This window comes from Neolamprologus brichardi, chromosome 9 (genome assembly GCF_056152115.1).
Source record: "Neolamprologus brichardi isolate AB-2024 chromosome 9, ASM5615211v1, whole genome shotgun sequence".
Classification (NCBI taxonomy): domain Eukaryota; kingdom Metazoa; phylum Chordata; class Actinopteri; order Cichliformes; family Cichlidae; genus Neolamprologus; species Neolamprologus brichardi.
In genome coordinates this window covers 40,717,704-40,744,527 of record NC_142112.1, presented here as the reverse complement: position 1 = coordinate 40,744,527, position 26,824 = coordinate 40,717,704, and the positions used below count along the sequence as shown (strand labels likewise).

General features: G+C 42.5%; 2 protein-coding genes and 1 long non-coding RNA gene across 3 annotated transcripts in view; all 3 read right to left on the bottom strand.

Annotated features, from left to right (window-relative positions):
- Nucleotides 1–26,824, bottom strand: part of LOC148101682 (ribonuclease inhibitor-like) — a 151,568-nt gene that overhangs the window by 52,553 nt on the left and 72,191 nt on the right. The window lies entirely within an intron of this gene.
- LOC148101687 (uncharacterized) lies at nt 5,955–7,164 on the bottom strand. Its single transcript, XR_015719682.1, has 3 exons — nt 7,083–7,164; nt 6,287–6,375; nt 5,955–6,076 (listed from the first exon to the last, which is right to left on the bottom strand). It is a non-coding gene; the product is annotated as an uncharacterized LOC148101687 (long non-coding RNA).
- On the bottom strand, nt 13,181–17,979 carry LOC148101686 (NLR family CARD domain-containing protein 3-like). The gene is made up of 3 exons (XM_087846684.1): nt 17,690–17,979; nt 13,438–15,223; nt 13,181–13,358 (listed from the first exon to the last, which is right to left on the bottom strand). The coding sequence occupies exons 1-3, from the start codon at nt 17,964–17,966 to the stop codon at nt 13,181–13,183; spliced, it is 2,241 nt and encodes a 746-aa protein (XP_087702810.1). The 5' UTR covers nt 17,967–17,979.

Genomic DNA, 26,824 nt, shown 5'->3' with positions numbered 1-26,824 from the left:
GTGCCTTAAAGCAAGAAGGTTGTAGGTTGAAGCTTGTTGGCCTTTCTGTGGAGGTTGGATGTTCTCCCACAGTCCAATGAAATGCTGCTTAGGTTCATTGGTGCTTCTAAATTGGCTGTAGGTGTGGATGTGAGAGAGTGCTTCTCTGTCTCTCTCTGTTGGCCCTGTGATGGACTGCTCACCTGTGCAGGTAGACCACGCCTCTTGCCCTATGACAGCTAGGGCACAGGCTGCAGCCCTGTGAGCCTAAGCTGAATAAACAGTTAGCAAAAATGATCCATAGATGGCCTGAAATCCCCCAGTTAGCAGTTTGGTAGATAGCTATGACATGCTAATCCCATCCAGCAGCTGTATTCTACCTGTAAGCTGATCCCTGCTGAGCCAAAGCACTTTTTCATATACAGTGGGGCAAAAAAGTATTTAGTCAGCCACCGATTGTGCAAGTTCCCCCACTTAAAATGATGACAGAGGTCAGTAATTTGCACCAGAGGTACACTTCAACTGTGAGAGACAGAATGTGAAAAAAAAATCCATGAATTCACATGGTAGGATTTGTAAAGAATTTATTCGTAAATCAGGGTGGAAAATAAGTATTTGGTCACCTCAAACAAGGACAACCCCATGCTCTCACAGACCTGTAACGTCTTCTGTAAGAAGCTTTTCTCTTCCCCACTCGTTACCTGTATGAATGGCACCTGTTTGACCTCATCATCTGTATAAAAGACACCTGTCCACAGCCTCAACCAGTCAGACTCCAAACGCCGCCATGGCCAAGACCAAAGAGCTTTCGAAGGACACCAGGAAAAGAATTGTAGACCTGCACCAGACTGGGAAGAGTGAATCTACAATAGGCAAGCAGCTTGGTGTGAAAAAATCAACTGTGGGAGCAATCATCAGAAAATGGAAGACATACAAGACCACTGATAATCTCCCTCGATCTGGGGCTCCATGCAAGATCTCATCCCGTGGGGTCAAAATGATCATGAGAACGGTGAGCAAAGATCCCAGAACCACACGGGGGGACCTGGTGAATGACCTGCAGAGAGCTGGGACCAAAGTAACAAAGGTCACCATCAGTAACACACTACAACGGCAGGGAATCAAATCCCGCAGTGCCAGACGTGTTCCGCTGCTGAAGCCAGTGCATGTCCAGGCCCGTCTGAAGTTTGCCAGAGAGCACATGGATGATACAGCAGAGGATTGGGAGAATGTCATGTGGTCAGATGAAACCAAAGTAGAACTTTTTGGTATAAACTCAACTCGTCGTGTTTGGAGGAAGAAGAATACTGAGTTGCATCCCAAGAACACCATACCTACTGTGAAGCATGGGGGTGGAAACATCATGCTATGGGGCTGTTTTTCTGCCAAGGGGACAGGACGACTGATCCGTGTTAAGGACAGAATGAATGGGGCCAAGTATCGTGAGATTTTGAGCCAAAACCTCCTTCCATCAGTGAGAACTTTGAAGATGAAACGAGGCTGGGTCTTCCAACATGACAATGATCCAAAACACACCGCCCGGGCAACAAAGGAGTGGCTCCGTAAGAAGCATTTGAAAGTCCTGGAGTGGCCTAGCCAGTCTCCAGACCTCAACCCCATAGAAAATCTGTGGCGGGAGTTGAAAGTCCGTGTTGCTCGGCGACAGCCCCAAAACATCACTGCTCTTGAGAAGATCTGCATGGAGGAATGGGCCAAAATACCAGCTACTGTGTGTGCAAACCTGGTAAAGACCTATAGTAAACGTTTGACCTCTGTTATTGCCAACAAAGGTTATGTTACAAAGTATTGAGTTGTATTTTTGTTATTGACCAAATACTTATTTTCCACCCTGATTTACGAATAAATTCTTTACAAATCCTACCATGTGAATTCATGGATTTTTTTTTCACATTCTGTCTCTCACAGTTGAAGTGTACCTCTGGTGCAAATTACTGACCTCTGTCATCATTTTAAGTGGGGGAACTTGCACAATCGGTGGCTGACTAAATACTTTTTTGCCCCACTGTACAAATTACAACCTTTAATAGAAACCTATTGGTCAGCATCTTATTAGCCTGCTGTTAGCTTCATTCCACAGAAAACTGAGAGAAACTAACAGAGTTGATAAAGAATAAAGAGAAATGTGCTGATTTAAAGCCTTTGAAGTGCTTCAGATGATCTCTGTCCACTTCTGTCCACTCATTCATTCATGTAAGCTTTCTAATGCAGCTTTGATCTTCACAGTCTGCTTCATGAAACTCATTCTAACCCTGAATGTCAGAGTGTTTGTCCGAAAGTCTCCTTATATTTCAATCGCATCGCTATAAGTGCAATGTTAATTTCTGCCGATAAGTTCCACTTTGTTCTTACTGTTTTCTGCGGTGATGACGTCACATGCTTTTACGACGGTCCTGCCGTATCACGAGTCGGAGGAGCACTAGGCATGTTTCTCTCCATGAGTGCGGGGGAATAGCGATCTCCAGCCGTGTGCGTTCCTGCGCAAATGTGAGTCAAAATCCCTCCAGTTCTACGAGTCTATTTCCACTTATAGCACGGGTTGTAGTTTGACGTTAATTACAGGGGGTTTATGCTAGGAGATTTATCGAGATTGGTAGAGGCATGTGACTTACCACCGTAGCATTTGTTGCGGGTTGGATCTGTGCACCACAGTAGGGTTATTTAACCACTAGCGGGCACGGAAGACCATATAATTCCTGACCTTTCCTAATTTGGGGGCATTAGGTCTTTTCTGTTGCCTGAGATATGCAGATATTCTTGTTTCCTGCCTGTTCAAATGGGATTGTGGGGCTTTCTTATGTCAGAGCATTCAGCTGATTATTTGCGTTACAGTTCATTATATTGACATGATGTTGGGAAATAACGATTGTTATATTTACATGTGAAAATTGTTTCTCCTTGTTTCTTGTTATTCAGAACCACACATCTGTCCACGCCTCCCACATTCGTTAACATTCTACTGCTGTACTGTTGAGCTGCTGTTAACTTCCATTAAAGTATATCCGGACATCACTCTCTGTGCTCCACTCTCTGACCGGAGTTCAAGTCCTGAGGGAGCTATCATCCCAGCATCCCAGAGAAAACTCTCTAACAAGTGTTCCTCCTTCTCTTTCCCATCATTCATGCTGGCAGTGGAGGAGATTTGGATGTTGGACTGTGTTTTGGATGATGTGTGTATGTTTGTGTTGGACTGCTGTCTGTAAAGCAAACGCACATTTTGCTTTGGATTTCAGTGCCACACAGACTTTAAGGTGGAATGAAGAGTTGGAGAGTTTCACAGTGAATCATCCAGTGGAGGATTTTTCTTCTTTGAAGGTTTGAAATGTGAACATTGTTCTGCTGCAGTCAATGGACTAAACCAGAGAAGAAGAAAACAGACTTTACCATGAAGATCCTCAGTGTGGATCAGTATAATATCAGCCTGATGTCTGCAGTTTAGTGTCAGCACAACTTTCACATCATATTCATCTCAGCACAACTAAAACATGCTGACTGACCCCAGAGTTTCAAGTTTACATCCTGGACTCTTCAGGAAACCACACAGATGCTTCACTCCTGGATCCTTCAGGTTCTTGTTGATGCTCAGGTCCAGCTCTCTCAGATGGGAGGGGTTGGACTTCAGTGCTGCTGCCAGATAATCAAGGCCAATATCTGACAAATCACAGTCCACCAATCTGTATGAAGAATGAAAGATGTAAGTTTATTAGACAAAGTGCTTGAAATCATTCAGTGTTTCATCATCTGTTCAGAGCTGAAGAAGGTTCAGAATGTAGAAGTTTAGAAAATGGAAACTCCAAACAGCTGAAGCCAACAGGAAGCAGCTTCAAACAAACACAACAAGAGAAAAAACTCTGAATGTTTCACATTAAAGTCGTACATTTCTCATAAAAACAGGACAGAGACTTGAAAAAGTCGTGTTTTTCCTTCCAGGAACCACATGGCTTCACTTTTAAAGGTGAAGTGTGAAAGAAATGGACATATTTGAAGTCCAACACCTTTTTCCAGTCACATTATTAAAGCAGACAAACTACAAGCTCATTTTCATTCCAACAAGTCATCTTCTGACCTGGACTAACAACACTGGTCTCTATGTGCAGCTGGCTGTGAGACCAGTGCTCAGGGAGCGTCTACAAAGTGCAACACTGAAAGAACATCACACACTCATTTGCTTCCATCACACAAACATCTACTGTCATTATTGTCACCAAACTCTGTGGATCCTTTATTGCAAATTCAAATGGGATTAAATGGTCAGACAAAAGAGGGTTATGAGGAAATATGATGAAATGTTGTGTATTAGCAGCAAGTTATTGAATCATTTTCCTCAGAAACCAAACAAAATGATTGACAAACATGTTTTTACAAACTCAGTGTTGGACTTGGATCAGCAGGATAAGCTGATGTTTAAAGGCATTTGAGTCTCGCTGTATGAGAGTCCAGTTATTACTCAATATTTATGGATGATGTTCTTTCAGTGTTGCACTTTGTAGACGCTCCCTGAGCCTCACAGCCAGCTGCACATGGACCAGCTGACATTACCCAGCATTAGAGGCGGCTGTAAAAAATTCATGTTCCCATTTAAATGGTTTTAATTTGAATAAAACGATGTTGATTCATTCAATCCTGAATTGATGTTTAATATAAATGTATTTTGCCAGAATCTCAGCTTAAAGCTCACAAACTATTTCAACAAGCAGCAAACAGCTAAAACAGTAAATGAGAGCAGCTAAACACACAAAGATGGAAACACAGAGCGTGGATCGTTCACTCGACGGCACGGACACGGACACGCCGTCGGGCTGAAAGTGGACAGCTCACAGATCCTGAAGCTGCAGGTTTCATCTGTCTCCAACCAAAACTGAGTGAAGCAGCAGCAAAAGAAGATCCAAACTCTGCTTCACGTTTGATAAATATGCTCATGAATTCTCTCTGACTTTGGCTGTTCCTGCCTGCACAGCTCTCTCTCTCTCAGTGTACTCCAAGAACAGCTTCAAACATCTGTTTCTGCATCATTCACTGTTTATTAGCCACCAGTCTGCTGTTGTGTTCAGTGCTGTCGGCCTCTGACAGTAAAGCCTCATTTCTGCTGTTCCATGGAAACTTTTTAAAATGATGACAGATTACAAACTCTCAGCTGTGTCTGTAATCAAAGCAGAGATGGAACGATGCCACTTTTTATGTCCGATATCGATATGAATCCAATATAGTCGATTTTATAATCAAACGTTTTTTTAATATCTTGCTCCATTTTGTATAAGTTCATACTCAAGTTTAAAAATCTAAACAGTAAAGCTGTTCTGTTATACCTGTGTGCAAAAACACACTGCAGCCAAAACATTAGACAATACTGATCTTTGTATTTGAACTTTTATCAGAACTTTCAATCTAAGTATTTAAAGTAATATTCAAAAGTCATTTAAATGCAGTTTTATGGAGATTTTAAAAACTCTTTGGTTGTGAATAAAAGAAGTGCAACATCAGCACAAAATAATGTTTCTATTGAACAACACAAACAGGTTGTAGAATGGAGCCTTTTATACTTACAGCTGAACAGAAACAACATGCAGAGTGGAAAACAGTGCAAATAACTGCAAACAGGCTTCATGACACTCATGTTTGATCAGGATGGATGTCAGTGTGAGCTGTTTCTATCACATTTAACCTCACAATCAATTTGGTCTCATTTCTATACAAAACTTAACACAAGCATGAAAAAAGTGTTTTTGATTGTTTTGTTTTGTGAACCATGAAACTGTTTAACAACACAGTTTGTTTCACAGTCAAACTTGAGTCTGTCCATCGTTCAGTCAGACTGAGCAATGACAGCACACAGACGTAGACAACAGCTCTCTGAAACACCAAACTCAGGTCCTGTTGATGCTGATATACAGTGACACAGTGATTCATCCTTTTGTCTTTATCTTTAAACAGCTGCAGCTTTCACTGACAGCACATGTGGTACTTTAACCTTTGGACTGTTTTCATCAGTTAATTATGGAGTTACTACAAAGAGTGAAGCTATAGGATGATCTGTCTGCTGTCACTGGGTGGTGCTGAGGTCTGAATCTGAGGACGGCTCCTGTAATCACAACGAGAACACAATCATCACAAACTGAAATATAAAGTTTATCTCTGAAATAAAGCTGATCCTTCTGTCCTCACACACTCGGGAGTGTTCTTCTCTTCTCTTACATTATTTCAGTCCTGCAGTTCTGCTGACAGCTGACATATGAGCTGTTTGTTTAAAAGAAGCCTTAAATACTAACAGATGTTCCAATATCATGTTCACCTTTGAGTTGTTGGAGCTTTATAAATGGACATCTGCAAAGATGAGATGATGGAGCAGGTTTCAGTCCTGGTTCAGTCTGCTGCTGCATCCTGGTCACAACATACTGAGGTGGCATCAGCACTGGTATCAGCTCTGGCATCAGCACTGGTGTCAGCACTGGTATCAGCACTGGTATTGAACAAGAAATATTAATGGTTCAAACTATTTGTCTTAAAGGATGTGAGCTGCACAGAGTTCTGCACATGTGTCTTTGTGAACATACCTCATTAACAATATTTCAAACAGTTTTTAACCTGAATATTTGCAACAAACTCAGCATAAAAATACAGTCAGTGCTAAAAAATTAATCAGTGGAAAAATTAAACATTTTAACTTAAGCTGCCAAGAGGAAGTTGTTGGTTTCAGTAAATATCTTTGCTATTTGATCAGTTTTTACGGATTAATGAGGAGTTACTGAAGTGCCAGGTTTTTAAAGTTGGTGTTACTGTCTTTACACATATGGTAAGAGACTGAAAACATGGTGCTGTTTAATAAGATATTTAATATTCAGCTCTGCACAGGAGCTGCAGCAGAGTGCAGCCTGTTGCTTTTACAGTATAATACTTGTAATAAAAGTACAGTAACAGTAATTAGTGACTGAGCAGCCTGGAGCGTTTCTCTGGATTTCTTTAGTAAATTCATTCACCTGCACAGCTAAACGAACCCTGACAGCCGAGTGCTCATCTTAGCTAGCTAGGTCTCAGGACCGAGCTAAGGACGGTAGTTACGGATTAGCTTACGAACACGTTTAACTTACCGAAAAAGTGCAGCGGGGCCTCGGGTCCTTCTGTCGGGTAGTCCAGTTTACTGAAGAACACCTCAGGCTGTCAGGTTAAAACACTTGGTCGTGTTTTCGTAGCGTAAACGCTGGCCCTCCTTGTCACTACCCGATCGGTACCCCGCATGCGCAAATCTTACGTCACTTCCTCTCTTTGCCAACATTGCGACAGTCAATATATTTGAATGATACGGTTAGCGCCCAGTTAGCTCCTAGCATTTCTCAACAGCTCTGGCCCTTTCTCAATTCTCAAGTACGCGAGTACGTACTCGCGTTCTCGGCGGGTACGTACTCGCCGAGAACGCACGGAAGTACGGACTCGCCGAGAACGCGAGCACTGACTCGCGATTTGTACAATTGGAACACCAGCGTACTTAATGATGTCACAGGTCCGGAGTTTTTACTGCCGTCCTTAATTTAACTGTGAGTAATATGTTATGAAGCTTAACTTTAATCACAGCCACACCGGTTTACTCAGGAACAAATAAAAAGCCGAAATAAGCCAAACATTAACATTTAGAAGTGATCTAAGTGACTTATATATCATGTTTAACCTCACTAGTGAAATCTCTATTAATAAAAATAGTGCACATGTACATACGTGTACATACCTTAATAAAAACAAGCAGGTGAGATGTTAGAACGCTTTTATTTTTATTTTAGTGGACACTCAATACAATAGACAGCTGCTGGGGTTTGTTTAACCTGAGTAGCGAAAAGACCGCGGGGGGGTTGAAAACGATGTGCCGGAAGTCTGCTGTTCTCGCCGGCTGTAATAATCCTCGACCTCGCTGTCTGCTATGGAGCTGGCGGGTCACAGACGTCTCCGAAAACGTCGGACCTCGTTTGGAAATATATGATATCTTGATAAATCGAGCAGATATTTGAAGTTTACACAGCTACATTCTCGCTTGAAAAGAACTTAAAGGTTTATTTTGTGACCCAGAAAGCCCCGCTCGTCCGCCATTGCCGCGTTTGAGTTTTGGACGAAATGCATTCTGGGATATTTAGCTGTACCAAGTCCACACAAGTCACCAGCGATGCATGCTCGATAAAACGGGCGGAGCGAGAACACATCCGGGACTTTTTCGCGTTCTCGGCTTGATGCGTACTTCGAATTGGAACAGTACTTGGTCTCCGACTGATGACGTATCACGAGTACACGAGAACGCAAGTACGCACAAGTACGCATATTGAGAAAGGCCCTCTGTCTCCTTTTCGACTGCCCGGGACATTTAAACAATGGATAATCCGTATACAAACAAATTCATGTTTTTCTCCTCAACAGAGAGCCTTCCCCGATTGAACAACAGCGCCGTAAAATAAGACGAATGGCGCCTAATTACAGACTTAATAATATTGATTTAGCAATGTGTCACGTGAAGATTCATCAGCCAGATGAAGTGTTTACTGACAATTGACAGTGATAGCGGACATCATCATCACTATTCCAGTTAATCCTCTCCTCACAGACAAGCATAAACACACTCGACTATCACTAAATCAAATTTAACACACGTTTGTAATGACGCCAATTCATTTTACAATGGGGTTCATTCGCTTGGTCAGCAGGTGGCAGTATCCTCGTACACTGGGGAGTACACTGCCATTAAACGAACAGAAGAAGAAGAAAACATCTGCACATGCGCGGTACGGATCGGGTAGACCCGATTTGTACGGTCCGACTTTGCACATGCGCAGTAAGGATCCGTAACTATCTTTTTATTTTTCGTTTTTGTCTACATTGTACTGAAATGCTTCATTATTGCAAACATTTTAAGATTTACTCATTATTCTTAACATCTTAACAGATACTCTGACCCATAACTATCGTAAAACGCTACGACCGGAAGTAGACACCTTTCGCGCATGCGGGGTACCGATCGGGTTTCCGGTACGGATCGGGTAGTGACACTCCTCTCAGAGCCTACGCTCTATCTGCTATTCCCGAACAGAGATACGCAAGTTTCTCCGTGACTGCAGCTGTCAGTCAAAGCTCTTATGATGACGTTTCACCCCAATTTAACATCACCACGGTAGGAATTAGAATCAAACTTATGGGAAAGGAGACCCCTTGGACATAAATCAGCGTGATGAGAACTACTGATAACAAAGGAAAGAATCTTTGGAAAAAAAATATGAGGAGAATAAATTTATTTTATCCTGACCCCAGTCCCATCCGCTAACATGGAGGAGGCGGGGTTTATGACCTATACTGCAGCCAGACACCAGGGGGCGATAGAGACGTTTTGGCTTCATTTTTGGGAGCTGTCGCGTCGTCCATGTTTTCTACAGTCATTGGTCAGACTCCAATAACTTTTACTATGGTCGTGTCCAAACTCATATAGGCTGCATCCTCCTGAGGACCCGGCCCACATATTGAAGCTGTTGATATTACATTAAAGTTTGTATTACAGGTGGTATCATAATCATATAATAATTTTTCATTGCAGGAGAACCTGTAATCATTTTATACACATTGCATTTTGGTGCTTATTAAAGAGTTGAAGCTCGGTCAGTTAATTGATGGTCAGAAGCTTCGTCCAGCGCGATGTCCGGCCGATCTATTGAGTAAAGTGACTTAGAGCTATGGAAAGGTTGCTTACACATTTATAAAACACTTATATCATGTTATTCGTTATCATGTTTTATTCATTTATAATCTTAATGTTAAGCTTTGAGTAGTGGCATTTAATTAAACCATTTATTCAATATATACATATATAATTTTAGTTAGATTGTTACACATATGAGAGTGGCCCCTGTCTGGTTGTGAGCTTTAGTAGGTGAGGTGAGAGGTGAAACAGTGCAATTGAGGTCGGGAGACATATACACACACATCTTAGGTAGACTTATATTCTAGGTAAGAGTTCAGACATATTTTGCTTGCAACTGCATTTTGAGTCTGCAGAATTGATAGTTTTGTTGCAGAGCATGCATCTGAGGTTTTGGAGAAGCAAGAGCGAGATGAGCTACATGAAGCGCCTGGCTTGGAGGCGAAGAAAATGTTCTCTTCAAACTGTGTCAAAAGTCGTTACCAGAACATTTGTGGTTTTGAAAGTTATGCATGTATTGTATCTGCTTGACGCATGAGGGGGCGTCATAAATAATACCCTGATGCTATAAAAACAACTGCTTGTGTATTATTGGGCGGAGATCGACGCTGAGTGTGTGACAGTGTTCATCTCCCCACACGTGTGTTCATTAAAATCATCGTTTCACCTAACCCTCCTGGACCAGTGTTGTGATTTTGAATCCCTCCTCAATATTTGAACCCTTAACAGGGGCCGAATACTTTTGCAACCACTGTAAAGGTTTATTTTGTCTAATCTAATAACTTTAATCTCAGCCAAACCGATTTACTCAGGAACAAATAAAACACTGAAAAAAAGCCAAACAATAACATTTTTAGGTTGTCTAAGTCACTTATATATCACGTTTAGCCTGAGTAGCGAAAGACCGCGGTGATCTGAACATGATGTGCCGGGAGTTGTGCCGTTCTCTGCGGCTCTAGTGACCCTCGAGCTCCCAGCTAGCTATCGAGCTGGTGGGTAACAGACGTCTCCGAAAACGTCGGAGCACTTTTGCAAATATGCGATATCTTGATAAACCGAGCAGATATTTGATGTTTACACAGCTACAGTCTCGCCTGAAAATATGTTAAAAGTTTATTTTGTGACCCAGAAAGAGTAATATTAAAAACTTAGTAGCGGTCGCCATTGCCAGAAACTGGAATTGGCTGGGCCACGCTATGAATTCTGGGATATGGTGGGCCACGAAGGACACACCCGACCCATCCTTCAAATTCGGGGAAAATGAGGACGCATTTCTCGGCTGCATTCGGAGGAGTCTATGAATTTGGACAGCCTTCATCGTGTCGCTGTGACGTAATCGGTCTACAAATGCGTCCTCAGGAGGATGCAGCCCATGAATTTGGACACCCCCTATGTTTACTACTGCATAGACACATTGAATTTCCAACACAAGGAAACGACATTTTGGACAATGTTTTCACCACCCAGAGAGGAGATTACAAAGCCCCCCATCCACCCACTTTGGTGCCTCTGATCACATCACTGTTATGCTAATGCCAGCATACAGGCCCCTGGTCAAAGTCACTAAACCAGTTCGTCAGCAGGTACGTGTGTGGCCAGAAGGACCTGCAATACTGCTTTTCCACCACAGACTGGGGGATCCTTAAACAGGCCGCCACACATGACAACACCACAGACCTGCAGGAATATACAGAAACTGTCATTGGCTACATCTCAAAAGGCATCGATGAGGTCATAGAGACCACTGTCCGGGCCAATCAGAAACCATGGCTCACAGGTGAGGTCTACAGGCTCCTGAGGGTGAGAAATGCAGCCTTGAAAGCTGGGGATGAGGTGAGCCTAACAACAGCAAGGGCAAACCTGTCACGTGCATCAGAGAGGTGGGAATGCAGCGCTCCAGGAGGATTTTGCAAAGCTTCAGTGACAGCAGAGACACTCAGAGGCTGTGGCAAGGGATACAGACCATCACAGACTACAAGCCCACTCCTCAGACCGCTGTCGGGTCCACCACATTACCGTAAGAGCTAAGTGAATTTTTAATTTTTCTCTCGCTTTGAGACACAGAACGACACCCCAGCACAGGAGACTCCACCCCCCCCAACGATCGGGTGGTGACACTATCCCCAGACAGTGTGTGGAGATCCCTTGCCAGGATCAACACACGCAAAGCCCCAGGTCCTGACAACATGCTTGTCAGGACCTGCTGCCATCAGGGAGGAGACTGAAGAGCCTCCGGGCCAGAACCAGGAGACTGAGAGACAGCTTCATCCAGGCTGTCAGGATGCTGAATTCACTCCCTGCTCTCACACACCAACTCCAGACCTGCATTCATCTTTTCCCTCTGAACCCCCCAAACATACAAACCCTGAGCCACCACCATTGCCCTTTCACTGACTGTCCCACTCCACCATTTGACCTTAGAACTGAAGAAGCCTCTCTGATGAGAGGTGAAACATCTTCAAGGAAACTTAAAGAAGTCCAGACGCTTTTCTTTCCAAGCTCCTTAGACTACAGTGACCTGGATGTCTGAGAACATTCACAGACTGATTTTACAAGAACAACTTGTGACAAAAATCCCTAGCAGTGCCTCTCTGTCACACACACAAATCACTACAGTTACAAATTTAATAACTTAAAAAACCTCAGAAAAACAGAACTGAGCAAAACAAACAAACAAACAAACAAACAAACCAGAGACCTGGGAACATTGTTGAGGTTTAAATTTATAATCTTAAATGTATATATGCTGATTATATTGCTTTATAAGAAAGGCCCAACTCTGAGTACACTCTGTGCCGACAGGACTGACAGGAAATTACATGCTTTTGCAGGCGAAAAGTGAAACTAAGCAGAGTGTTTGATCGAAACTTAAAGTGTGTGTGACGTCTATATAAATGACTAGGCTTCCTGTTTTGTGCTTCAGACCTCAGGTTGTGTGTTGTGTGTTCAGGTCTCCATATCCGGATATGTAAAATAAATATAATTTTTTAAAGTAAAAAGACCACTTTTGAGCCGTGTCTTTTTGGCCTTAAACAATACCAAAAGAACCGGAATTTAATAACATTAAAACCAAACAATAAATGAGCAAAGTAGTGCATGATGAATCTAGATGACAAATACAAAGTGCAATATAGAAACACTGGGTAAAAAGAAGTGATCAATTAAAAAGGAGGATAAAAGATGTGAGCAGTAGTTAAACAGTAGAAATAAAAATATAATAAACAAATAAAAATAGATAATAAATGAAAGCCAGGTCAGAAAGGTGAGTTTGGCTTTAAAAGCATTAAAACACACTGCTGTCTTCAGGAAGGCTGCTCCAGTAACAGAAAGTCATCTACATGTGGGTTTAGTTCTGACTTTAGGGACAAGTAAAAAAATGAAATAAAAACATCTGTCCAGACAACCTGACAGTCAAAAATATAAACTCAGGAGCTTAAAAGGAAAACTGTGCTGACTTTGAACGTCCGCATCAAGATAAACTTACAGATTTAAGAGTCAAAAAGTGTCAAAAAGTCTGTATCCTTACCTGAGAGTTTCTAGTTTACAGTCAGGACTCTTTAGTCCAACACACAGCAAATCCAATCCTGAATCCTGCAGCTCGTTGAAGCTCAGGTCCAGCTCTCTCAGATGATTGGATTGGGAGCTGAGAATTTCAGACAAAGCTTCAAAGCTTCTTTTTGAGAGTGCACACCAACTCAGCCTGAGGAAGAATAACAATGGAGACATGTTCTTTTCTTCATCTAGCATTATTAAACATATTTGTTCATAGGTTCACTTACAGCACTTTCTTGGATGCTTTGACCACTGGCAGCAGCTTCAAAAAGCCCTTCTCTGAACCAGAGTATTTCATCAGGTCGAACTCATCCAGATCTGATGACAGTAAGATGAAGACCAGAGCTGACCACTGAGCAGGAGACAGTACATCTGTGGAGAGATATCCTGGACTCAGGTACTGTTGGATCTCCTCCACTAGAGAACGATCATCCAGTTCATTCAGACAGTGGAGCAGGTTGATGCTTTTCTCTGCAGACAGTTTCCCACTGAGCTTCTTCTTGATGTACTGAACTGTTTCCTGATTGGTCTGTGAGCTACTTCCTCTCTGTGTCAGCATGGATAGGAGATCCTGATTGGTCTGCAGTGAAAGACCCAGGAGGAACCGGAGGAACAAGTCCAGGTGTCCATTTGGACTCTTCAAGGCTTTGTCCACAGCACTCTGGTAGAAGTCTTTTACAGTAAGTGTTTTCTGGAAAATTTTAGAGACAGGAGATTGTTTCTTAAGCAGGTTGACTCCAGAGTTGATGAAGGTCAGATAGACATGAAGCGCAGCAAAGAACTTCTGAATGCTGAGATGGACGAAACAGTAAACAACGTTGTTGAACATGTGGCACTCATCAGCTTTAAAGATCTGTGTGAACACTCCTGAGTACACTGAGGCTGCTCTGATATCGATGCCACACTCTGTCAGGTCTGAATTATAGAAGATCAGGTTTCCTTTCCTCAGCTGATCAAAAGCCAGTTTTCCCAGAGACTCCATCATCTTCTTGTTCTCTGGATTCCAGGGTGAATCTGTCTCAGCTCCTCCATCATACTTGATGTTCTTTGTTTCTAGGTGAAATAGCACAAGGCGTAGGTAGAGCTCTGTGAGAGTCTTAGGCAGATCTTCGCTCTCTTTGTTCTTCATGACAAACTCCAGAACTGTAGCAGTGATCCAGCAGAAGACTGGGATGTGGCACATGATGTGGAGGCTTCGTGATGTCTTGATGTGGGAGATGATGCTGCTGGCCTGCTCCTCATCTCTGAATCTCTTCCTGAAGTACTCCTCCTTCTGTGGGTCAGTGAACCCTCTGACCTCTGTCACCACGCCAACACAGTCAGGAGGGATCTGATTGGCTGCTGCAGGTCGTGTGGTTATCCAGAGGCGAGCAGAGGGAAGCAGTTTCCCCCTGATGAGGTTTATCAGCAGCACATCCACTGAGGTGGACTTTCTAGGGTCAGTCAGGATTGTAGTTTTGTAGAAGTTGAGAGGAGGTCGACACTCATCCAGACCATCTAAGATGAACACGACCTGGAAGTCTTCAAAGCTGCAGATTCCTGCTTCTTCGGTTTCAGTAAAGAAGTGATGAACAAGTTCCACCAAGCTGAACTTTTCCTCTTTCAGCACATTCAGCTCTCTGAAAGTGAATGGAAACATGAACTGGATGTCCTGGTTGGCTTTGCCTTCAGCCCAGTCCAGAGTGAACTTCTGTGTTAGGACTGTTTTCCCAATGCCAGCCACTCCCATTGTCAGAACTGTTTTGATTGGTTCATCTCTTCCAGGTGGGAGTTTAAAGATGTCTTCTTGTCTGATGGTTGTTTCTGGTCTGTCTGGTTTCCTGGATGCTGTTTCCATCTGTCTGACCTCATGTTCATCATTGACCTCTGCAGTCCCTCCCTCTGTGATGTAGAGCTCTGTGTAGATCTGATTCAGGAGGGTCGGGTCTCCTGTTGTAGAAATCCCCTCATGCACACACTGGAACGTCTTCTTCAGGTTTGACTTGAGTTTGAGCTGACACTCAGGGAGAATCTCTGCATGAAGATACAGCAAATGACACAAATGAGAAAACTGCATTCTGGTTACTGTGGTTATGTGTTCAGTTCACTGGACTCTTGGTGTCATGATCCAGGTGAGTCTGACTAACTTTCCACAGCATCAGCTCTCCTCCCCTGGGTGGAGCCCTCCTCACTCCTCCCTGCTCCTCACCTGTTGCCAATTACTCCAGCAGTATTTATGAGCAGCACTCACAATGAACCTTCTCCAGACTGTCTGCTTACCACAGTCAGTTCTCTGCCTCACATTTTGTCTTGTGCTCCTCAGCTTGTTTCGTGTAACCCTCTTTTCCTGTTCCCTAGTCGGCACCTGGATATATCTTCCAACTCTCGCCATAAGTCACGCCTCAGGATTCTGGCCTGCCGCTGCTGGTAAAACTCACTCTTGCAAACTGCCCTCCTCACCTGCCTGCCTCCCTGTGCACCCACATCTCACTCTGTACCCAGATTTAATTCATCTCCTCCAGCTGATCTCCACCTGCAGCCACGTAAGACCTCTTAGTTTTTAAATCTTGGACTCATTCACTACACTGTGGCCCACTCTGATTATTATCTCCTTTGTTCCAGTGATCCTGGATAGTTTCTATCCGCCCGTTTCTGCCCCTGTTGATCCTTTGACCTGCCTCAGCTTATGTTCTGGCCTCAGCTCTGCACTTCTCATAATACCTCGCTTGCTGTTGAATTTAGCCGTGATTCAGCTTTCTCCGCCAAGAAATCTAGTAAAATACATTTCTGTTAAAAGTCACTCAGCCTCCGGTTTTTGGTTCTGCGCTTGAGTCCTTTTCATGAGCCATTGAGCCCTGACACTTGGGTTATAACTGAGGGCAGGTTTTATAGAGACACATTCAATTTAATTGTGTTTATTTATACAGCACCAAATCAATACTAGCAACATTTCACATATTACATAAACAACACTATGGAGCCAGTAATGAATAAATATGTAGAATAAATGAAAGAATTTCAATTATAACAACAACAGTCACCCCAATGTGCTTTATATTGTAAGGTAGAGAACCTACAATAACACAACAGACAAAAACCAACTATCTTTTTGGGTCCTGAAAACTGAAGGCTCTGCCTCCCATTCTACTTTTAAATACTCTAGGAACAACAAGTAGGCCTGCAGAGCGAGAGCGAAGTGCTCTAATAGGGTGATATGGTACTACAAGGTCATTAAGATAAGATGGGGCCTGATTATTTAAGACCTTGTATGTGAGGAGCAGGATTTTGAATTCTGGATTTAACAGGAAGCCAAAACAGGAGAAATCTGCTCTCTCTTTCTAGTCCCTGTCAGGACTCTTGCTGCAGCATTTTGGATTAACTGAAGGCTTTTCAGTGAGTTTTTAGGACTTCCTGATAATAATGAATTACAGTCGTCCAGCCTGGAAGTAATAAATGCATGAACTAGTTTTTCAGTGTCACTCTGAGACAGGATATTTCTAACTTTAGAGATGTTGCACAAATGGAAGAAAGCAGTCTTACATATTTGTTTAATATGTGTGTTGAAGGACATATCCTGGTCAAAAATGACTCCAAGGTTCCTCACAGCGTTACTGGAGGCCAAGGTAATGCCATCCAGAGGAAGAATCTGGTTAGATACCATATTTCTAAGCTTTTCAGGGCCGAGTACAATAACCTCAGTTTTATCTGAAGTAAGAAGCAGAAAGTTAGCGGCCATCCAGGTCTTTATGTCTTTAAGACATTCCTGCAGTTTAACTAATTGGTGTGTGTTATCTGGCTTCATGGACAGATAGAGCTGGGTGTCATCTGCATAGCAGTGTAAATGTATGCTGTGTCTTCTAATGATGCTGCCTAAGGGAAGCATGGTAACGGGAGCGTTGCCAGCAGAAGGCTGAAGTGGAATCTCCCAGAAAGCTGCAGAAGAAAAAACGTGAGCTGAGATTTCAGTCATATAAGGAGAACTGTGGCTTTCCTCCAACCTTTGACCAATCACCTTAGTGTCCTGTTTATCAACCATAATAAAAAGCATTTACTGTCTGGGCATTTTTCTGTTTGGGTCTCCAAACAGCACAAAGAAATGGCAGCCATTTTTTTTCTTTACCTTCAACTGGTAAATAGATTTAAGAAAAAGCACTTTGATCATATTTGTGACATGTCCCAAACTGTTGTTGTCGCCTCATTTATGTTGATAAAACAGCTCTAAAACCAGTCGGACAATATAAATCTGTAAAATGGGCAGAAAACCTGCTGCTGGTCCCATTTTAATCAAACCAACCCAAAGAGCAGATATTCATGTGTACACAGGAGGTTATTTGTGCAGATGCATAAGACACAAACTGTTGGCTTTCTGCAGTCTCTCACTCCTGAAAGTGTTGGAAAGTGTTTTGGATTTATTATTTATATGGATGGTAATGGCACCTGTGTAATGTTAACTAATGTTTTTATTGTTTGTGTTTTTTGTTTAGTCATTCCCTGACTTACCTTTGGGTTCTGGGATGGTTTTATTTAAATTCTCCAACAGATCATTCTTGTTTATCGTCCCCAAAACGATTTTAGCGACTTCAAAAGTGTTGATCGAGTAGGTCTCAAACATCAGATCCACTATGTCCGTGCTTTCTGCATTCTCCAGTTTACTCGCTGGGATTGCTGGTAAACCTTCTACAGACCTGTAGTCCTTCAGATGCCACTTGAATTTTTTAAAGTCTTCACGTTCCAACTCCTCCAAAGTCCCCAGAAGGATTTCTTTAGGTGTCATCATCTTTTACCCTGTAAGGATCCGATAAACACAAAGACTGTAACAACAGCTGGAGAGGTAATTGTCTGATTTATCAGAATTTAACATGATTCTAACAGCAGTTCATCACTACCACCAATATATTTCTAAGACTCAGAATGCAACAAAATTGCACATAAAGAAGCACATAGAGAAGTATCCAAGTAACACTTTGCTACAATATAAAACAAACTATATAAATAAAGAAAATATATAAACTAAATATATACACTACCCGTCAAACGTTTTAGAACAGCCCAATTTTTCCAGTGTTTTTGTCACGGTTTGCGAGCCATGTGTAAATTATTAAAGGACCCTTTATGCTGGCAGCTCAGATGCAAGTGAGTTTATTCATCACATGGTGATACAAACAGAAATGGCGAAGGTGAGCATGGAAACTAAGCAAAAACCTAAACTGGGAAAACTAATAAAAACAAACCAGACATGGAGAGACAACCTGAGACGACGGAGGGAGATACGCAGACGAACCAGCAACTAACAGAGGCAAACAAGGCTTAAATACACAGAGGGATAACGAGGGAATGAGACACAGGAGGAGGACACAGCTGGGAGTGACTGACAAGACGAGACAGAGGAAACGCAAACTAAACACACTGACATGAGACACGGACCTTCACAACAAAGCAGGAAATACATAGACTGAACTTAGAGGTACAACAAAACACAGAACCAAAACGTAAGAATAAACAAAGATACATCATGAAATCAAAGATTAACAATACAAAACAGAAAACACTGAGTCACAGACCCAGGATCGTGACAGTTTTATTGAAAATATCCTTTTTATTTCTCATTGCACTCTGAAATGAAAGCGTAGTACAAATAAGCAGTTGGAGTTAAAAATCAATCCTGAAACACATTTATAGACCAAAGTTTATTCTAAACGTTTGACTGAACACACCCGTGGCTTCTGTCTACTATAGAAATCAAATATTCTCCCACATCTGTAGCAGATGTTCCCATAAATGTGGACCTTGTAATAATAATAATAATAATAATAACTTTATAAAATTGCTTTCAAACAAAGTGCTGTACAACTAAAGAGATAAATAAAATAAGAGCGATACATAGCAATACAGGTAAAAGACACAATACAAGTTAAAAACAATAAAAATGTAAAAACTAAAAGCCACAGAATTAAGACATGTAAGATCGGGTGAACAAATGTGTCTTCAACTTGGTTTTAAAAACCTCCACAGAGCAGCCTGCCGAATATCTTGAGGGAGGTTGTTCCACAGAAACGGGGCACGAAAAGAAAAAGCTCTCCAATTGTCTTTTTTCTGGCTCTAGGAACTTTTAGAAGACCAGAGTCCTGAGATCGGAGAGCACGAGATGGAACATAAAGGTGTAAAAGGTTGGAGAGGTATGAAGGTGCCGATCCGTTTAAAGCCTTGTAGGTGAGCAGCAGGACCTTAAAATCTGCTCGAACCTGACAAGGTAGCCAGTGAAGAGATCTCAGAACTGGGGTAATGTGCTCAAATTTCCCAGTTCTTGTTCAAATGCGAGCAGCTGCATTTTGCACCATCTGTAGACCTCTAAAACTTTTCTTTGGTAGCCCAGAAAGAAGAGCATTACAATAATCAATACGGGAAGACACAAATGCATGGACAAGAACCTCTGCAGTGTCGCTTGACAAAACCTGTCTGATTTTGACGATGTTCCTCTAATGATAAAGGCGGTCTTTGTTATCTCTTTTACACGAGATTCAAAGGAGAGCACCATGTCAAACTACACGCCCAAGTTTTTTACCTTGTTCCTGCAATTTATGGCACTGTCATCAATTTTCAAGATGAAATTTTGGGACAAGTGTTATCAATGTTATTGGAATTCCAGGTGAAAGACCAACACAAAGTGGTGAACACGTGAGAAGTGGAACCAAAATCATACATGAGTCCAAACATTTTTACAAATAAATAACTGTAACGTGGGGTGTGTGTAATTATTCAGCCCCTGAGTCAATACTTTGTAGAACCAGCTTTTGCTGCAGTTCCAGCTGCCAGTCTTTTAGGGTCTGTCTCTACCAGCTTTGCACATCTACAGACTGAAATCCTTGTCTTTGTGTTTTCTCCTCTCTAAAGATTCTTAGGCCCCTCTGCAGCCCCTAATCTCCTCAGTGAGTTCAGCTGGTGCCGATGGGCCACACCGAGTCAGCTTTGGATAAAAGCATACCTGAGGCAGGCTTTCAGGAGGAGGCTCACTAGCCCTCGCCTTGGTAGTAACAGCTACTTTAGCCAACTTGCTATGTATTTAAGATAAAACCTCTTCTCACTGAAATTCAGGTTTTCGTCTCCTTGTTTCTGTTGCGGCTTTTGAGCCAGGTGGTGACAAGATGAAACTAAAGTGAAGCTCGTTGGTTTTCTGCTTCTCAGCTTTAGTTTACGGATCTGTTTTTAATGGTTTGTCAGAGCACTATAGTTCTAAACAGTGCTACATAAAATGACTATGATTATATATTTTTATTATTTGTCACAGTAGTGTGAAAACCAGGATGTCTGGCCTAACCACAAAGAGGAGGAGCTAAAATTCTTTAGAGTCACTTCAGTTGCTTCAGGAGCAGAAAACGATTCAAAGTTGATCCTGAGATACAGAAACATGAAGTACAGCAGAGTCTGTGGGTACCTGCAGAGCTGCATGCAGACCCTGAAATATCGACATGATCATCAGCAGCCCCTCTCTTATCCCTGTGCACCTTTATCTAAGCTCTGAACACCAGTCTGATCAAGAACCACACCCAGACCAGCTGAACAACACACACACGTTTTTTTCCTCGTTCTTTCTTCCTCTCATCTACAGACCTGCTCCTCCTGTTTTGTTCCAAAAACTCACAAAACCACATTCCAATAAGCGTCTGTGACAAAGATCAACCTCGTACTGTCACGAGTGACGAGAGTGAACTTTATTTAGTGAGGAGGATGAAAAACAGAAACGACGAGGCGAGAATAAACTTAAACAACTAACAAAAACAAACCTAAAACCAAACCCAGAGAAGTAGGGAGACACGGAGACACAACGGAGGGCGATACGCAGACGATAACACACCAAATAACGCAGACGAACCAGCAACAGGCAGGAGAACACACAGGGCTTAAATGCACACAGCAGTAATCAGGGGATGGGAGACAGGAGGGGAACACACCTGGGAGAAATCACAACAGACGAGGCAGGGGAAACTTAAACTGAACACACTCACATAAGACAAGGACCTTCAGAATAAAACAGGAAACTCACAGACACAGAGAACCAGACAACACACTGAACTGAACAGACTCACAAGCAGACACAGTGACACCATAGACAGACAGAGGGAACACAGAGAAGTGGGAGCAGGCAGGCACAGCACATTGGACCCAAGACGGATCCCTGAGGTACCCCACAAGGCACAACTGTTGATTCGGACATCATTTGATTCATACGAACAGTAAAAGATCTCTCAGATAAATATGACATAAACCCTTTTAAAACAACAGCAGTAATCCCAGAGACGTTCTTGAGCCTGTTTATCATGAGACTGATCTACACCCAGAAACAGGCTCATACGCTGGATCTTGTGCTGTCTTTAGGGTTACCGGTCCTAAACATGGAAACATGTGATGCTGTTTTTTCACTGTTGTGTTTGATATATTTTTATCTCACTGCCATTTTCCTCCTCTTATTCCAACACCCCATTGTTGTGTATTTAACCCATCTGCAACAGAACTATTTTCTAGTGCTTTTAAGGAGTTTAAGATCTCCCCTCGGCGATGGTGCCGAGCAGATGACATCTAATTTTTATGATAAATGCCAAACTGTCCTTGATGAGGTTGCTCCTTTTAAAACTGTGAAACCACAATCGGACCCGTGGATAAACGAGGCCGCTCGTTCAGCCGGACGAGAGAGCAGGAAGGCTGAACGTAAGTGGAAACAGATGCAGGTGTGTTTCTGATGCTGAGAGACCGTCTGTACAGGTATCAGGACACTGTCAACGCAGAGAAGTCAAAAGCTGTTTCTAATATTATTGAGAAATGCTCCAACAATCCTCAGCTTCTTTCTTCAATTATTTCTCCAGCTTCTCATATTAATAGTTATCAAAGATTCTACGTGAGTAAGTATATGAGGTCCCCAGACTGACCCTCTTTACTCCCACCACAACCTTCAAACAAAAGAAATGCACCAGAGGAGCTCTACACATGTGCCAAACAATTCCAAGCAAAGAAGAGAGAGACACACCCAGCCTCCGGCATACATGCCAACCCTCCTGATTTTTACAGGAGAACCCTGAATTTCAGTGCCCCTCCCAAAAATCTCCAGATTTTCCAGATCAGATTAAATAAAATTAGATCAGATTAAATAAAACTTTATTAATCCCCCAGGAGGGTTCCTCGTGGTTTTCACACACCTGAATAAAATCAACAAGAAAAGCGATTAAACAGAAGTGTGAGATGGTCGAGAGTTTACGCCAGCGTCTGGTTATATTTCAGATAGCAAGGAGCCGATGGCAGAGTTTCACTCCACCGAGAGAGCTCATGACGTAATTCTGAAGGCTAGACCGACCAGTTTCACAGGCGCTCACTTCCAGCTTACCCAGCCTTCAGAGGACCCGACCCACTTATAGACCGCAAAGGCCGGGTCCTCAGGTGGATGCAGCCTCTGAATGTGGACACCCCCCTGTTTCCGGCCGGACAATAAGAGCGGTGACATTTAACTTGTTCTATCCAATAAATAAACCACAATTCATAGCACGGCGGTGGGTGTGGATATTTTGTTCGGAAAAGAACAAAATATGTTTGAAGCGGAGCAGCCGAAGAGCAAACTTTTAAAAGTAAGTACTGAATATTGTGTCACTTATTTATGTGCGAATGTTTAATAATGAAGAACATTAAAACATGACTGTTGGCCACATGTCAGCAAAGTTATGTGACATTAGTGACATTTGTACTAACTTGGTTTTAAAGCCTTTACTTTAACATATACGCCATCAATAGTCGACCTTAATCTCACAGAGAATGTGATGATTTTATGGATAATTAAAGTCAGCATTGAGCCAATTTTACTAATGCCAACATATTAAACGAACAATATTTGTCTCTTATATATGATACATCTGTATACACACTGTCACAGATACTCGTCAAATTAAGGTGACAGGAAATATAAATAACTGGAACTTGAATCTTTGACACAGAGTTCAAACTCACTGCTGTAATATATCATAATAATCTGACAATATATATAATACTGGCCATATTATATTTACATTACCACAGTGAGATGACTTTAGTCTCATCAACAACATCAGTTAATTGTTATTTACTAGCTAATCTCTAAAAGACTGTTCAGTACAGAAATGAAGCCCAACAATCATGTTTTACAGTCCTGTGGTCTCAGCCTCAGATACTCAACTAATCACACAAAGCTCATGTAGAAACAAACAAAATATGTTCTCCTTCATTTCTGTCAAACAAAGCTGGGTGAAACATTTCCAGCTGTTAGTATCATGGTTGCTAGGCAACCGGGGCAGCGCGACGGAGGCTAGACCGTCCCATTTCACAAGCCTCGCACTTCTGGCCTTAGCGGTCTTTGAGTACGCGGCCCTTGAGGATCGTTGAGGCTGCGCACTTTAAGGCTACAGACCTTGAATTGTACGGAGCCCCTCTGATGACATGGTCCAAAAAAGAAATTAATTGTGGCCACAAAATACTATTTCGTGCCCTCAAAATACGAAATAGGTATAACGTGCGCAAGAAATGCTAATTTGTGGGCACGAATTGGGTATAACATGGCAACGAATTACGTATTTGTGGCAACGAAATAGACAACGTGCGCTCATTATATTGATACAATTCCTGGACAGCTGCGTAGAGACATAAGCATAAGTAGGCTAAACCTGTACACCGTGGACAGAGACGGTATGATTGAGTTTGATTTTAGGCTGGGAATGAGCTACAAATGCATTTTGAAAAGCCTGCAATGCAAGGAACCATTTTTACATTCAAACAGGACACTGAGAGCCCAGTCGCTTTACAGACGTAAGTAGGACCTGGACGCCAGGATAGATTTTATTGTCACCCAACTGCAAGGTCCTGGGAAGGATCACGGCTATTGGTCAAGTGTTTCGTGCCCACAAATTAGCATTTTGTGCCCACGAAGTAGTATTTTGTGGCCACAATTTATTTATTTTTTGGACCATGTCATCAGAGGGGCTCCGTAGAATTGGGATACAGCCTCCGAGATAGAAAGTGTGTGACTGTGAACTCGACTCTCTTTATGGCACAGACACACACACACACACACACACACACACACACACACACACACACACACACACACACACACACAGACACTTGTTTTCAGATTTTAGTGAGGACACCAAAAAGCCTCAAAAATATCTTCAAACTCGTGGGGACGGGCATTTTGTGGGACTCTATTGGTCCCCACAAGTATAGTAGCATACCAACTCTTTGTCCTCACAAAGACGTCTAAACGGGTAAACACACACACACACACACACACAAACAGGTTTGTCAGGTTCCTCGGCTCGTTCTCTGCGTTCAGTCCATTGAAGGTGATTATTGAGCCAATCACAGCTACAGAGCTCACTGTGACTCTTCTTCTTCCCTCTACAGCATAGGTGTCAAACTCTGAAGCCATACCAGATTATTAGAGCTGGCCTGCTGGTATTATACAGCTAATATATGTATTGTTTAGTATTAAGCTTTGCTTGTTCCATATTCAGTTTTTCAGCAAAACGTGTTTGAGTCCATAAGAAAAGATTCATTCTTAAATCTGGAGGAATAAATATATTTCAATAAATATTAATGTTAGCCCGCGACTTTGTTCCAGTTTTGAATTTTGGCCCACTGTGTACTTGAGTTTGACACCCCTGCTCTACAGTCACACAAACACACTCAGAGACTCTGACAGCAAAGCTACAACAATGTGGTGTTAACACTCACCTGCCTCAGCTCCACCGTCCTCCTGCTGCTCTGAAGGAAGCTCAGCTGTTTCTCTTCCTTTTATCACCTGCTCGGGTGGCTCCTCCCCTCTGCAGTTACAGGAAATAAGGTGTGTGTGTCTCTTGTTGAGACTGGTTCTTCCTGCTCTCTAGCACCACATTGGGTGTTTCCAAATTCAGGGAGAGGACGCTTCGAATGCCACATTTGTAGGAATTATATCACACGGACGCGACGAAGGCTGTTCAAATTTGAAGTCTTCCAAATGCGTCCTTCATTTCCCTGAATTTTACTCAGCATCCTCCTAATATTTCACAATAAAAGCTGTGCTCAGTGTTTTTGTGAACATGTTGCTTGTGGTGTGAGGCCGAGCGTCCCAGCAGGAAGCGCCTTTATGGCTGCTGTTTGGCTCCTGTGGGACTTTCTGAAAGAGTGAGAGTGAATTCCTGGAGTGCTGCAGTGTTTCTGACAGCAGACTGAGCTCAGACGTGTCTGCCACCCAACCCTCAGTGAAAACACACCAAATAAGACGTGAACTGAAGCAACGTGGCCTTCTGCTTTGTGCTCTGTACAATCATCATATTCATGCTATTTATTTCAGACAGTAACAGCTCAGCTTCCCCGTTCTCCCCAAAGAGGCTTAAACATGGACTCCACTGACGTCCTCGCTGTGACCCAGGCCCCAAAAAACAAGTTCCCCTCAGCTGTGGACTTTCTTGGAGCTCCAGAGATCCAGCCAGCAAGGTTTAAAGGTCCTGCTGGTGATTACCTGGGCAGTGTTTTACCTGTGGCTGTGTTCAAACGTGTTCACACCTGAATCCTCACAGCTCCAATCACGTCTGACACATCCTGATAGGAATACTTCAATCAGTAAAGTACTCGAGTAAATGTACTCTGTTACATTCCAGCACCGGTCCTATCCACGCTGCCGCCCAATGGGGTCGGTGCCCCCACTGTGGACACGCCCCTGTGTAGGGGCGGGGTTTAAACTTTATTTAAAACAGCGTGACAATAAAGAAATGTTCTTTCAGAGTTTGTGTGTAAAACTGATCCAAATAAAGGTTGAAATCAAAGTGAAAATGTGCAGAACGTTGTTTTTTTATTTATTTATTTAGCACTTTTAATTACAACAGTGTTGCTGTACAAACATACAAATTACATAATAAAATAGCAATATCAATTAACATCAATGCCAAATAGCTAATAAAAAATAAGTAAATAACTCTCATGTTTATTAAAATCCAGTGAGTAAATGCACGATCGCCTCTAAGAACCAGCCTCACCTTGGTGATCTTAGAGCTGTAGCGGGCATATAAGGCTGCAGTAGGTCTGACAGACACCCTGGGGCCTGTCCATTCAGTCGCCAATAAGATTTTAGGCTTTTAACAGTCTTTATTCATTAAAAAAAAAAAAGACTTCCTATTATACAATATTTCAAACTTCAAACTCTTTGTTTGTCATTTTCCAGAACAGGTAAATAATGGGTGTGATTTGGTTTCTGTAATCAATAAAGGGGAAATCTGCTGTTGCTGTTAAAGGAACTTCAGTCATATCAGCGCTATAACAGCAGCTACTCATAGACTAAAACATGAGAGCAGAGCTGTTACGCCCCACTTAAAAATGAAGTGTTGCCTGGGGGGGGGGGGGGGGGGGGGGGGGGGGGTAACACAAAGTGAAAAATGAAAACATAAACTACTGGAAAATAGATGTCATTAAACATGATTTATTGCACAAAACTACTAAAGTAAAAATGAACACCGGGAAGCTCTTTTCTTCAGGGTCTCCAAGGCCAAAACAACCCCTTTAGCTAAAAATCAAACCAAGAACTCTCTAACCAAAACAAAATACAATGGCTGAGCTCCCTGTCTAACCAAAAACAGGAGAAAACGATAG